This window comes from Schistocerca piceifrons, chromosome 7 (assembly GCF_021461385.2).
Source record: "Schistocerca piceifrons isolate TAMUIC-IGC-003096 chromosome 7, iqSchPice1.1, whole genome shotgun sequence".
NCBI lineage: Eukaryota > Metazoa > Arthropoda > Insecta > Orthoptera > Acrididae > Schistocerca > Schistocerca piceifrons.
Window position 1 is genome coordinate 413,168,138 of NC_060144.1, and position 15,458 is coordinate 413,183,595.

A 15,458-nucleotide genomic window follows, 5' to 3' on the forward strand; every position below is an offset into this window, starting at 1 on the left:
TTTCTCCTGATAACGACGTCCTCTTGAGTAGTCCCCGCCCGGAGATCCGAATGGGGGACTATTTTACCTCCGGAATATTTTACCCAAGAGGACGCCATCATCATTTAATCATACAGTAAAGCTGCATGTCCTCGGGAAAAATTACGGCTGTAGTTTCCCCTTGCTTTCAGCCGTTCGCAGTACCAGTGCCAGCACTTACCAAATGAAAGTGCTGGCAGGTCGACAGACACGCAAATAAACACAAACATACACACAAAATTCAAGCTTTCGCAACAAACTGTTGCCTCATCAGGAAAGAGGGAAGGAGAGGGAAAGACGAAAGGATGTGGGTTTTAAGGAAGAGGGTAAGGAGGCAATTCGAATCCCGGGAGCGGAAAGACTTCCCTAAGGTAAGTCTTTCCGCTCCCGGGATTGGAATGACTCCTTACCCTCTCCCTTAAAACCCACATCCTTTCGTCTTTCCCTCTCCTTCCCTCTTTCCTGATGAGGCAACAGTTTGTTGCGAAAGCTTGAATTTTGTGTGTATGTTTGTGTTTGTTTGTGTGTCTGTCGACCTGCCAGCACTTTAATTTGGTAAGTCACATCATCTTTGTTTTTAGATATATATTTCCTACGTGGAATGTTTCCCTCTATTATAACTATATATATATATATATATATATATATATATATATATATATATATATATATATATATATATATATTGATTTGTAACAGTAAATATTCTGCGCATCTGAAAGAGACCACTGAGGATGTTCTGCTAGAGATTCCACATATTAACCTCACTGCTCATGTTTGTAGTTTGAAGACTATCTCAACTCCTGTAGCATTTCCCCAGAAGATAATATCATAGGAGAGTACAGAATGGAAGTGTACGAATCGTGACTAAACCAAAATCTCTGTCAACAAGATGAGAAATAGCTCTCTTGACAAAACAAATTGTGCTAAGTTTTTTGACCAGTTGATCAATTTGCTCTTTGCATCTTAGCTGGTTGTCTATCTGGATGCCCGGGAATTTTGTTTGTGTGGTTTCAGACATTTTTTGGTTGTTGATCTCCATTTCAGGCACTTGCAGTTTTTTATTTGCTGTCTGAAACAGTATAACGTTAGTGTTCGAAAAATTTAGGATTGAATTATTTGCTGTGAACCATTTGTGTACTTGGTTATTGACTGTCAGGGCTGTATCTGCCACTGTGGAGTTGGTACCCTTGATCAGAATACTTGTGCAATCCACAAATATGACTATTTTTGCTCTGTCATTCATTGTAGCTGGTAGATCATTAATGTACATACAAGGACAGAACAGAATATTGAGACTTACAAATACTGGTCTACAGGAGCTCCTGTATTTAGCATGTTTTATTATTTTAACATTATTTATCTGTATCTAAATCTTTCTCTGCTAGTTAAAGAGTTCCCACAAAAGACAATTCCATGCACCTGAATGACTGTATACTGCCTTGGTACCCAGTGACCACAGATGGATAGCTTGTATTTTCTGGGAGGATTCTTACAGCATGTATGATTGTATTTAAACTTTTGTTGACAATATTGAAGTGTTCCTGAATACACACACTTAAAATTTTTGTCTCGTTCATTAATGAGAAAGTTTCTCCCCTAATGTTAAAATCGGTGTTGCAGGGTGGAGTTGCTGTGCAGTATGAAAGTTAACTGTCACTGTTTTTCCGGAATTTATTATTAGCCTTTTAGTTCTGAAAAATTGTCAACATTTGTATTGAATTTAAACTGATTCATGGAAGATATCTTCATTGCACAGTTTAATTAGGACATTTGTTTCGTCTGCAAAAAGCACAATGGTCCGAGTAGTTACTTCTTCTGATAGATTGTCGAAAAATGAAAAGAATGGGCGTAAGATCTGACTATTGCGGAACTCCACGTGCTTTGCTTTTTTTCATTTAATTTTATACGGTTTTTGCAAAGGTACGTTCATATATAAAGCTGCAATTTTGTGTGTTTTCGTATCTTCATGTTTTATTTGAATGTTCTGCTGGGTATTTAACAATCTAGTCTACAGAAAACCTTAGAAAAAATGTTATATAAAATTTATTACTATGGTTAACAACCGCTCGCTCACCGATAGATCTGTACCTACAGATTGGAAAATTGCGCAGGTCGCACCAGTGTTTAAGAAGGGTATTAGGAGTAATCCATCGAACTACAGACCTATATCATTGACGTCGGTTTGCAGTAGGGCTTTGGAGCATATATTGTATTCAAACATTATGAATCACCTCGAAGGGAACGATCTATTGATACGTAATCAGCATGGTTTCAGAAAACATCGTTCTTGTGCAACGCAGCTAGCTCTTTATTCGCACGAAGTAATGGCCGCTATCGACAGAGATCTCAAGTTGATTCCGTATTTCTAGGTTGCCGGAAAGCTTTTGACACCGTTCCTCACAAGCGACTTCTAATCAAGCTGCGGGCCTATGGGGTATCGTCTCAGTTGTGCGACTGGATTCGTGATTTCCTGTCAGGAAGATCGCAGTTCGTAGTAATAGACGGCAAATCATCGAGGAAAACTGAAGTGATATCAGGTATTCCCCAGGGAAGCGTCCTGGGACCTCTGCTGTTCCTGATCTATATAAATGACCTGGGTGACAATCTGAGCAGTTCTCTTAGGTTGTTCGCAGATGATGCTGTGATTTACCGTCTAGTAAGGTCATCCGAAGACCAGTATCAGTTGCAAAGCGATTTAGAAAAGATTGCTGTATGTTGTGGCAGGTGGCAGTTGACGCTAAATAACGAAAAGTGTGAGGTGATCCACATGAGTTCCAAAAGAAATCCGTTGGAATTCGATTACTCGATAAATAGTACAATTCTCAAGGCTGTCAATTTAACTAAGTACCTGGGTGTAAATATTACGAACAACTTCAGCTGGAAAGATCACATAGATAACATTGTGGGGAAGGCGAGCCAAAGGTTGCGTTGCATTGGCAGGACACTTAGAAGATGCAACAAGTCCACTAAAGAGACAGTTTACACTACACTCGTTCGTCCTCTGTTAGAATATTGCTGTGCGGCGTGGGATCCTTACCAGGTGGGATTGACGGAGGACATCGAAAGGGTGCAAAAAAGGGCAGCTCGTTTTGTATTATCACGTAATAGGGGAGAGGGGAGAGAGTGTGGCAGATATGATACGCGAGTTGGGATGGGAGTCATTAAAGCAAAGACGCTTTTCGTCGCGGAGAGATCTATTTACGAAATTTCAGTCACTAACTTTCTCTTCCAAATGCGAAAATATTTTGTTGAGCCCAACCTACATAGGTAGGAATGATCATCAAAATAAAATAAGAGAAATCAGAGCTCGAACAGAAAGGTTTAGGGGTTCGTTTTTCCCGCGCGCTGTTCGGGAGTGGAATGGTAGGGAGATAGTATGATTGTGGTTCGATGAACCCTCTGCCAAGCACTTAAATATGAATTGCAGAGTAATCATGTAGATGTAAATGAAATATACCTTAACTTTCGCTTTTGTAGAAAGGGGAAGAAATATTTATGGTCTTCACCTTGTAATCGATGTTTCGTCAAGTGTGATATCTTTTGGAGCTTCTTCCCTGAGGCTGTGTGTATATGTTTGACAGCTCGTAGTACTTGTTATTGGTTTTCTCAACAAGTTATGGTGTAAATTTTCAAATACGTAAATATTGCTTTCGTGTATCATGGATGATAATTCCATTTTTAAACTAGAGAGCGGATCCATCGATGAGGCGTCTACAGTTGTGAAAGACTTCGCGGAGAAGGTAACTTCCGCTAATTTGTTGCTTCTTTCAGGGAATGTGTTAGTTGCATCGTTACCTGTCACATTTTATATATATCTCGGACGGATGTACCCCAGGAGAATATGCCTTTTTCTAAATCAGTTGCCGATACGAATTATAATATTTAGTTTCGTTTGCGGTTCAGCTTGTGGAAAATAATTCCTCAACTTTAGTATCATTAGATAAGGAATTGTAGTTTATGGAGTTCTGTTTGTACCCTAGGTGTTCATTGAAGTCCGTACGTACCTCCAGAAATCCAGCTTTCAGGATCCTTTGAGTCTATGTTGTTATAGCTTCGGGCTACGACTTGTTGAAATTAGGGCCTAGCGGAAACAATTTGTATTTTGTTCCGTGGTCGTTCTGATCAGTATGTCACCAGTTGATCCAGTCGTGTAGCCAAGGCTGTTTATGAGTTCACCAGTTAATCTACAATCCCCTGGTTATGTTACGAGCACTGTGCAGTTTAAGTCGCGTAAGTGTGGTACCGCTTTTAGGTATGGCGACCTCCCTGATTTTTCTGTCGGGGTTGCCTCCCTTAAGGAAGCCGCCTTCAACATGTGTCTAGAGTCCTCCTTACCCTGCGTCGTGGACTCTTCGTCTGGCTCTTCAGTTGAGACCACTCCGGCTGGGGTGACCCTGCCAGTATCTACGCCATCACTGGCACAGCACTCAACTTTGTGGAACACTGCAAACCCTTCCACCTGGCACTGAAAGTGCCATCAATAAGGCAGTGTCCCTTGGGAGGAGGAATCAAAAAATTAAAAAATATCGAAGATTGGAGACAACACCTCGTGAGAATGTCAGGTCACAGAATTCTGCTGAAGATCTTGAATTACAATCTTAATGGGAAAAGAGATATTGGAAGACCTCAAAAAATATGAGAATGATTTTGTTTGTGGGTGAGTTCGGAACAGGCAACAACCTAATCCTTGAAAGGAAGATGATAATGATGACGATGACCATTCACGTCATAAGGACCTGTTAATCGACAGAAGGTTTGTTAATAAACTGGAAGCATTGATGAGAAACCCAAAGTCTACTAAATTTATGATATACTTTTGTCTCAGTGTAACTGTTATTCAGAAGCGAACGGAGATAGAACAGAGAAGATAGTTATTTTTTACAAAATGATGACCTCTCAGAATATTGTTGAAAAACTGTAACAGTTTAACAAAACAGTTGTACATTTGGCAGACAAAAAACATATCTACAGATACAAAAATCCAAATCCACGGTGAATGAGAATGCTCATAGAAACAAGAAAAATATGTTTTATGTAAATATTTTTGTGGTAACTATTCCTTACAAACATGACCTTATAGATATTGTTTATGAACCAGAAAATAATTACAGAAAGTAGGTAATTTAAAAATTTGGAGCTGTTGCAAACATGATACATTCTTTGAAACAAGTCTTTCAATCAGGGGTTATTGTACAAGGCATCATCATTACAGAAATAACTGTAGTATTATGGATGGCTGAGAAGGAATATTATGAAAACAATGCACCAACATCACTGGCAGTAACAGCAGGTATTTGATCTTTGAGTGCAAACGCATAATTTCAGGAAAATTGGCTGCAACTGCAAGACAAACGAGAGAGCACTACTCGAGGCAACACAGGATATGGGTCGACAGAAGCGTCCGATCCAACGCGTCGGCTTTGACCCATGACGTAAGGGTGTTGTCGTGTGTGACGTCATGACGGCGTGGAGTTTGGTTTGAGTGTGGCTGTCTCCAGTTCTGTTTTATCTTATTTTATTTACTTTTCTGATCTGTTCGTTCTATCTCGTGAGATTTTTTTAAAAATTAAAAACACTTATTACTTATTTTAATTATCTGTTTCCTCGAATTTCTGTTTTAGTTTATTATATTTATCTTTCTGATCTGTTCGTTCTATCCCGTGAGATTTTTTTTTTTTTAAAAAGACAAAAAACACTAATCAGCTACTGAAGCATCTTTATCTTCTATGGGTTGCAGGGGTTACGACCCCTGGGGAGGTGGGTGGGTATTCATGCATGGCTGTCTTCACTTACACGTTGTAGCTACACAAGGCGTCTAAATTTGTTTATATTTAGTTTGCCCCCCCACCCAAAACACCCCATTTCCCGCGCTTGTCCCGTTAGTGTCATTAGGCTTCTTGTGGAAAGTGTGTGTGTTTGTTTTTGTTTCTGCCATATTTGTGACGTCATGGGTCAAAGCAGACGGGTGGGATCGGACGCTTCCGTATTTCCCAGGATACTGTGGATAAAGACTGAGATGCACCTCATAGACCAAGACTTTTCTTAGTTCCTAGAAGAAAAAGAGCTTTCACTGAAGTTGACGATACCACTTGTCTGTTTTGACCCATGTTGAAACGGGTATTGTTGTGTGACGTCATGGTGGCATGGCACGTGAAATGGGGCATTCTTGCAAAGGGCATGGTGGTGTATGTGATGGCACTGTCTAGTGTTGGATGCTTATGTTTCTAAATTGTTTGTGAGTGGTGTTGGTGATTTGTTGGACTTCTTGAGTGCTTTTTGTGAGAACGATACTGAAAGAGTTTGTGATGGTTTGTTAATGAGTTGTTATGATGTTGGCAGTTTTGGGCAGCTTTTGGGTTTGGAATTACAATGCGGTGTGTTGTTTATTTGTGGGGATTTAATTTTATGTTTCATTTTTTATTTGTTATAGATATGACTACAAAGTTCATGAGCAGATCCCTGCTAGCTACAATGGGGGCAACAGGTTGATCATACTTTTATTCCTAAAGTTATTTAGTTTAACTGCCGAATATGTGTAGTGTTAAGAGACTCGTGCTGTAATCAACAGAATTTGCTCAGGTTGTGCAATATTACGGAGTCTCCAAATACCAAATATTAGCAGTGACTGATATGCCAAACATACTCACTTCAGCACAACATGCCATCACAGAAAGTAAATTTTTTTTGAAAATTCAGCAGTGTATGCATAAGTTATAGATTTCATTGGTTCAGTATGTGAGGGTCATAGAATTCTGCTGTATGTATGCTGCAAGATGTAGGGTGGTATTGCAAGGTATGAGAGGTTAAAGCATCATGCACAACATTGAAAAAGTTGTGGGGGAAATTGAAAATCAACATTTTGTGTCTGCAAGGGCCATATATGAAAGCTGACACAATTTTTCTGAAATGCCGCACATTCATTCGGTCATCACACAGGGCCAAAAATGAGTGACTTCAAATGTTATATTCAGCATAAATTTACTGCAATAATGTAGTGAACACATGACCCATGTAAAAGGTTCTAACCACCCAAGGAGACGGGAGTACTATAACAAGATATTTTCACCTTGGCTGTGTCATATGTGGGTACATGGAGAAGTTTAAATATCTTATTTGCCTTGGGGAAAGGATACTTTTAATTTTTGCTATGAATTTGAACACAAAGCCCCACTATTTCACAGAGTAGTATAGGGCGAAAAGAGGTGCTACTGCAGGAAATCATAATGGAGCTTAACATAGATGTTGTCAATAAAGATGGAAATCTCCCATTGTAGGAAGCAGAGCTGGTGCAAAATCTAACATAGACTCCACATTAGCTATCAAATGTGTGGCCGAAAGGTTAGTAGCTGAACTTTCACAGAAATTATTCTGTGGAAGAGAAGAAAGGTAAAGCAGTTATCAATCCAAAGACTGTTTTGAACACCACAGTGCTTTACTAGGTATGATCCTATTGGGAGTGGTACGGTTTTGGCTTACTCCAACCTTTGAACAGACTTATTCAGCCATTTATAGGGGGACATACAACTGAATATGAATTTCGAACCACGGTGCAACTCAACATTTTTCACATCAGCAAACATTGCCAGAAATGAAAGAAGTGATAAATGACACATAAACACCCTGGGGATATCATGAACCTGAAACCTTTGGATTTGTGGTTTGGCACCTTCCCACCGAGTAAATTACAGCTGGCAAAATGCAGTATAACATGCAGAAAGAACTCGAGAACCAAATGAGAAATCACTTTTTCTGCCTGTAGTCTGTAGATATTAGTGACGTTAAAGGTACAAAAACAGAAGAGCTAGTAAGTGCAGTACAATACAGCAAGCAAAACTGGAAATCAGACCTACTCAATCAAGAAGACAAATTCCATCAAACAAAGGCCGCCAAAGATGAAGGAAATAAGTCAGAGTAAGGAGATTGAACTAGAAACAGTTACATGATGGATGACACTGCTCAGAGACTTGAATGGTACGAGAACCAGGGGCAGCAGCTTCAAGAAATCTTGTGACAAGTGGGAATGAGTAGCTGGAAGCAGTTTCTGACACAGAATCAGTGTCTTGATTGTTGAGGCACATGATCAGAATTGTGTGTCAGGAAGTAAAATCACCGTCTATGCTATCAATATTAAATGGTGAAGGTGGGTGTATGACTGAGAATTAGCAACAATCAACTCAGTTTTCAATGAGTAGGCCTATGTTGATCTCAGGTAATACTGAAGCAGCTGATATCACCAAACATAGTAAACTTCATAAAAATGGAGAGAAATGTGAATAAGCCATTGAGTGGATTGTCCTTTTACAGAGTAGGAGGTCAAGGAAGAAATATTGAAACTAAAAAGAAACCAATCCTTGAGCCCTGATGACATTCCCAGCCAAGTTATGCAGACTCTTCATCTGCAAATTGGTCCACACTTTTGCCAGCTGAGCAATGCAAGTTTCCTACAGTGCAGAATGCCAACAGTATGGGACTAAGATCCTCTACCTTCTAAGTCCTTTAGGCCAATCTACCTATTAGGTGCTTTAGGAAAATTACTGGAAAAATTTCCATCCACCAGACTGCTGTAAGGAAACAGTCATCAGAGTGGCTTCAGAAGGGGAAGTCAACAAAGGATACTGTAAAAGAGGCAATGATTTTAGCAAGAAGTGCTTCACAGAAATACGCAGTGGCCCAATGTGGCTGGGTTTGTTTGACCATCTTTGTGACGAGAAAAGGAAGATCAGTGTTTAACATCCCATCAACATTGAGGTCATTAGAGATGAAGCACAAGCTTCGAATGTTTCAAGGATGGGGAACGAAATCATCCGTGCCCTTTCAATGGACCCATTCTGGCATTTGCGTGGAGCAATTTAGGAAATTTTGGATAACCCAAACCGGATGGCCAGATGCAGATTTGACTCATCGTTCTCCCAAATGTGAGTCCAGTGTGCTAACCACTGCATCATGCTGCTTGGTCTCTGTGATGAGAGCTTTTTGATTGTGTAAGTGATTTAGATTCTCCTACAGCTCTACACGGCTGTATGAAAGACTGTTGTCAGGATGCAGAGGTAAGACTTGCACTTCCAGATCAACACTTGAATGAAAAGATTTCCAAAGGATGCCCATAAGGATTCATTTGTGGACCTGTGTTCTGGGATACGTGCTGATTACATTCCTAGGATAGCTGCAAGAAAATCATTGAGTCATAGGTCTGATGGTGTAATGATTCTTGAGAAGGGTACCTTGAGAACCGATTTGGAAACGATGTCGTGCAATACTTAAAAAGGTGTACAGTGATACTATGGACTAATATTATCAGTCCTTGATACCTCAGGGTGTGTCCTGTCAACCAAACCCTTCTTTTAATCAAGTTGTGCCACAAATTTCTTTTTTCTCCAGTTTGATTTAGTAGCACCTCATTAGTTATTCCACGTACCCATCTAATTTTAGAGTGAACCTGCTTACTGTATTCAAGCCATGGTCTCCCTCTACCATTTTTATCTCTCACACTTCATAGCAGTATCAAATTAATGGATCCTTGATACCTCAGGGTGTGCCCTGTCAACCAAACCCTTCTTTTAATCTAGTCATGCCACAGATTTCTTTTTTTTTTCCAATTTGATTTAGTAACACCTCACTAGTCATTCCATCTACCCATCTAATTTTCAACTTTTATTCTGTAGCATTACATTTCAAAAATTCTTGTCTACAATGCTTAATGGCCATGCAAAGTTACACTCTAGATAAATACCACCAGGAAAGAGTTCCTAACACGAAATTTATTTTTGTAAATTTCTCTTTTTCGGGAGTGCTTTTATTTTTATTGCTAGTCTGCATTTTATATGCCCTCTTCTTCGATCATCTCAAGTTATTTTGTTATTCAAAAAAAGCAAAACTCATCTACTTCTTTTAGTGTCTCATTTCCTAATCTATTTGTGTTGGCATTGTCTGATTCAATTTGACTGCCTTCCATTACCCATGCTTTACTTTCATTGATGTTTATTTTATAACATCTTTTTAAGTCATTATGCATTCCATTCAACTGCACTTCCAAGTCCTTGGCTGTCTCTTGACACTGTGAACCTATGGACGTTTGCCATTCCCACAGTATCATATTTCCCATTATATCTCCCATGTCATCGAAAAACATCGCAAGTCTTTATTTCTTATCCTTGAACATTAATCCCCTTTCCAAAAAAAAAAAAAATTCACTTTAGTTTCCTGCACTTCCTGCTCATTGTAATATCAGGGATATGCCACAACCCTGTCTCACTCCCTTCTCAACTACTGCTTGTCATTCATGCCCTTCAACTCTTACAACTGCAGTCTGGTTTCTGTACTAGTTGTAGATAGCTTTTCACTTCCTATATTTTAGCCTTGCTACCTTTGGAATTTGTAAGAATGTATTCCAGTCAAAATTATCAAAGGCTGTCTCTAAATCTAGAAATGCTGCAGACAAAAATTTGTCTTGCTTCAAACTGTCTTCTAACAAGGGAACCTCCCCATCGCACCCCCCTCAGATTTAGTTATAAATTGACACAGTGGATAGGCCTTGAAAAACTGAACACAGATCAATCGAGAAAACAGGAAGAAGTTGTGTGGAACTATGAAAAAATAAGCAAAATATACAAACTGAGTAGTCCATGTGCAAGATATGTAACATCAAGGACAACTTGTGCTGAGGAGCGCCGTGGTCCCATGGTTAGAGTGAGAAACTGCGGAACGAGAGGTACTTGGTTCGAGTCCTCCCTCGAGCGAAAATTTTACTTTCTTTATTTTCGCAAAGTTACGATCTGTCCGTTCATTCATTGACGTCTCTGTTCACTGTAATAAGTTTAGTGTCTGTGTTTTGCGACCGTACCGCAAAACCGTGCGATTAGTAGACGAAGGGACGCGCCTCTCCAATAGCAACCGAAAACATTTGATCGCCAGGTCATAGGTCAACCGATTCCTCCACAGGAAAACACGTCTGATATATTATTTATGACACTGGTGACGGCATGTGCGTCACATGACGGGAATATGTTGTCGACCCACCTAACTTGCACACTTGGCGAATCGATAAAAAGATTCTTCTACCTTGCCCGGTTTAGGTTTTCTTGTGGATGTGATAATCACTCCCAAAAAAGTGATGAAAACATAAGAGTTTGTCACATAAACTGCAACAAACGAATGCAACAGCTTCACAGTCGCACAGTTTTCCCTGTGCTCTGTCAAAACATATGTTTTTTTACGTTTTCAAATGTTTCCGTGCGTAGACCGTCAAATCCTGCATATGTATAAGCAAATCTGAACATGTCCTGGGATTTTGGAGAGCGAAGTTGATTATGTGTGAGTGCCTGAACTTTGATAATTACCTGAAAATAAAAAATTAAACTTTTCACTCGAGAGAAGATTTGAACCAAGGACCTCTCGTTCCGCAGCTGCTCACGCTAGCCAAAGGACCACGGCGCTCTTACGCTGACACTCTCCTTGGTGTTGCCTACCTTGCACATGGACTACTCAGTTTGTATATTTTACTTATTTTTTTCATAGTTCCACACAACTTCTTCCTGTTTTCTCGATTGATCTGTGTTCAGTTTTTCAAGGCCTATCCCTGTGCCAACTTATAACTAAATCTGAGGGGGTGCGATGGGGAGGTTCCCTTGTAAGATAAGTTTTAGGATCAATATTTCCCCATATGTTTGTAAATTTCTTCAGAACCCAAAATGATCTTCCCCAAGGTCAGCTTCTACCAGTGTTACCATTCTTTTGTAAATAATCTAGCAGTATTTTGCAACCATGACTTGTTAAACTAAATGACTCAGTAATATTCTTACCTGTCAGCACCTACATTTTATGGAGCTACATACCTCTTGAAATGTGTAGGTATTTTGTCTATATATTTTGCACACCATGTGGAATAGTTCTGTTATGGCTGGTTCACCAAAAATGCCCTGCCACTCTGGCGTTGGTCGGGTCGATAGGGAGCAACTGATCGCTGTGTCATCGTTTGCCATCTGGCATCATGTGGATGTATTCTGGAAGGATATAGTGTCAGCACACCACCCTCCTGGCTGTTGTCAGTTTTGTAGACCTGGAAGCCACTACTTATCATTCCAGTAGCTCCTCAGTTGGCAATATGTGGCTGAATGATCCCCATTCTAGTCCTTCAATGACAGAAAAAAATACTGTTAGTACCAAGAATTTAAATCTGCCTTCTGTATTGCATCCTCCAAACTTGCTGTTTTTCCCAACGACCTCAATACTGCTAAGGGAATTTTGGCTACTCCAGGGGACTTGTTTTGAAACAGGTATTTTAGTGCTCTGTCAAATTATTCTCACAGTATCAAGTCTTCCATCTCATCTTCCTCTAATTCCTCATTCCTTTCTACAACATAGTCTTCAAGTTCATTTCCCTTACACACTCCTTCTGTGTATTCCTTCCCCTTCTTTGCTTACCACCTGAGCTCTTGATATTCATACAGCTGCTTCTCTTTCCATCTAAGGTTGCTGATTTTCCTACATGTCTATTTTTCACCTAATCATGCATGCTTGTACCGCCTTGCATTTTTCAGCTGTCCATTCTTGCTTTGCAGTTTGCTCTTCCTGTCAGTCTCATTAGTAGAAGCCTGTATTCCCTTTTGCATGCTGCATTATCTCCTTTCATCAATGTGGTTATACATAATAATAACAGAAATAATAATTGTGAACTAGACATATGTAAATATAGAAGCAGTAATATAGATAGTGACACTGGTAGTATTAGTAGTTCTGTGGTAATAGTAATTTTTGTTGTATTTGTGATTGTAGTGTTGTTATTATTTAACTTAAAGTGAGTGTAGAAGCATACACTGGGGTGACAAAACACCAGAGCTGCTTCTGGCTGGCATAGTGCAGCAACTTGACATGGCATAGACTCAACTGGTCGTTGGAAGTTCCCTGCAGCAGCAGTTTTGGATAATTACTGCATGCACAGAGGCACTCAATCAGTCATTCTTCCCATGCTCTATACGTCAATGGAACAAGAAGAAAACCTAATAATTGGTACAATGGGATGTACCCTCTGCCATGCATCTCATGGTGGCTTGCAGAGTATGGATGTAGATATTGAGCCATGCTGCCTCTATAGCTGTCAATAATTGTGAAAGTGTTGCCGGTGCAGAATTTTTGCACAAACTGACCTCTCGATTATGTCCTGTAAGTGTTCGATGGGACTCATGTTTGGTGTTGGATGGGACTCATGTTGGGCAATCTTGGTGGCTAGACCATTCGCCGTAATTGTCCACAGTATTCTTCAAACCAGTCACGAATAGTTATGGCCCAGTAACATGGTGCATTGACATCCATAAAAATTCCTTCATTGTTTGGGCACATGAAGTCTGTGAATGGTTGGAAATGGTCTCAAAGTAGCTGAACATAACCATTTCCAGTCAATGTTCCATGTAAACAGCTCACACCATTATGGAGCCACCATCAGTGCGTACAGTGCCTTGTTGACAACTTGGGTCCATGGCTTCATGGGGTCTACACCACACTCAAACCCTACCAACAGCTCCTACCAACTGAAAACAGGACTCATCTGACCAGGCCATGGTTTTTCAGCCACCTGTGGTCCAACTGATATGGTCATGAGCCCAGGAGAGGTGATGCTGGCAATGTCATGCTGTTAGCAAGGACACTTACATCGGCGGCCTACTGCCGTAGCCCATTAATGCCAAATAACGCTGTACTGTCATAATGGATACTTTCATCGTACATCCCACACTGATTTCTGCTGTTATTTCACCAATGTTGCTTGTCTGTTAGCACTGACAGCTCTACGAAAAAGCTGCTGCTCTCAGTCATTAATTGAAGGCTGTCGGCCACTGTGATGTCCGTGGTGAGAGGTAATGCATGAAATTTGGTATTCTCGGCACACTCTTGACGCTATGGATCTTGGAATATTGAATTTCCTGATTATTCCCAAAATGGAATGCCCTATGCATTTATCTCCAACTACCATTCTGCTTTCAAAGTCTGTTAATTCCATCAAATGGCCATAATTGCATTGGAAATCTTTTCATGTGAATCATCTGAATACAAATGACAGCTGTACCAATGGACTACCCTTTTATACCTTGTGTGTGCGATACTACAACCATCTGTACATGTGCATATTGCTATCCAATGACTTTTGTCAAGTCAGTGTAATTGTAGACAGAAAATATGTTCTAATGTAGAATATTAGAAAATGCAATGCAAAATAAATAAATGAAAGTATTCCGAGAAATGAAAGTATTCCAATGCCAACTGTAAATGTTTGTGAATTTTGGAATAGCTGCAATACTATTAAAAATTTAAGAAATTTAATATTGGTAAAGGAAAAATACGGATCTCTTGCCATATGAGATTGCAATTCTCTTGGTGATCTAAAAGCTTTGTTGAGCAAAGTAGATATAGTACTCTCTTCCATACTAGTGGGAGATAATGTCAAAATAAATATATTGTCAGTTAGTTTCTGTGTAAAGATCTTGTGTGATCTCAGTTGTGCTGGAATAAAACTTCTCTATTAAATGTAAGAACCAATAATAGTGTAACGTCAAGTGCTCTTCAGAGCAGGCCAGAAGTGCAAGTCATAACAATCTTAGTTGGCAACACATCATCAAGCAAAACTAGAGTCTCTTCAACTTGGATTTTTATCAGAAGTTGCTCGAGAGTGGTGGACAGGTAAACAAAAGGCATTGTAATAAAGAGTGTTGAAATTAAATTGTGCTTTATTGTATGTGCCAGTAATTTTGGCCTCTACAGTACAATAACTGATATTCGGGATTTAACCCTCGAGCGGGTGTGCCTGTGTGTAAAGTGTGCCAGCCACAATTAACATTGACTCATACAGTTTCAATGCTGTTCTGAAATTGTGAGCCCCTAGTTATTCGTTCACTATTGCTTCAGCTAACACTGTGATAAGTTGTGGTGTCACACATCTAAGAGAGCTGCAGTAATATAAAATAAACAGCGAGCTAGGTGAGAAAAAATGTACAATCCATGCGTGAAAGTGACCCAGATTCCGAGCTAGCAGCACTAACCCAATATGAAGCAGTTGTCTTCAAGGTAATTAGCACTCGAATAAGTATATAGGTGGTATCTGAAGCAACTGTGCTGTTTGGTGCTTTGAGTGAGTCACTGCTGTGAGGTAACACTTCTACAAGGCAATAGACTGATATAATGAAAGTTTATTTTATTATTGCTTAATTAAACACAGACTTAGCTTGTATAATGTAAGTTTATTTTATTGTTGTTCAATTAAACTAAGGTGAAACTGTTTTATTGCTCATACATTTTATCTTGGTAACGTAATAGACAGCTATTCTTGACATATGTACAAAGTACACCACCTGCCTGCTTGTGTTATAAAACGGTGCAACTGCTTGAGGGTTAATGAAGAAACAGAGAGAATATTTTGCCCTGACAAGTTGTAAGGAAAATAATACTGTTGA

General features: G+C 39.6%; 1 protein-coding gene across 1 annotated transcript in view; it reads left to right on the plus strand.

Moving 5' to 3' along the window:
• Positions 1–3,582: 3,582 nt before the first annotated feature.
• The window catches only part of LOC124804848 (synembryn-A), a 133,519-nt gene continuing 121,643 nt past the window's right edge, over positions 3,583–15,458 (plus strand). Inside the window, exon 1 of the mRNA XM_047265199.1 lies at positions 3,583–3,761. Coding sequence (XP_047121155.1) covers positions 3,681–3,761 — 81 coding nt within the window. The 5' untranslated portion in view covers positions 3,583–3,680. The remainder of the gene's footprint in view (positions 3,762–15,458) is intronic.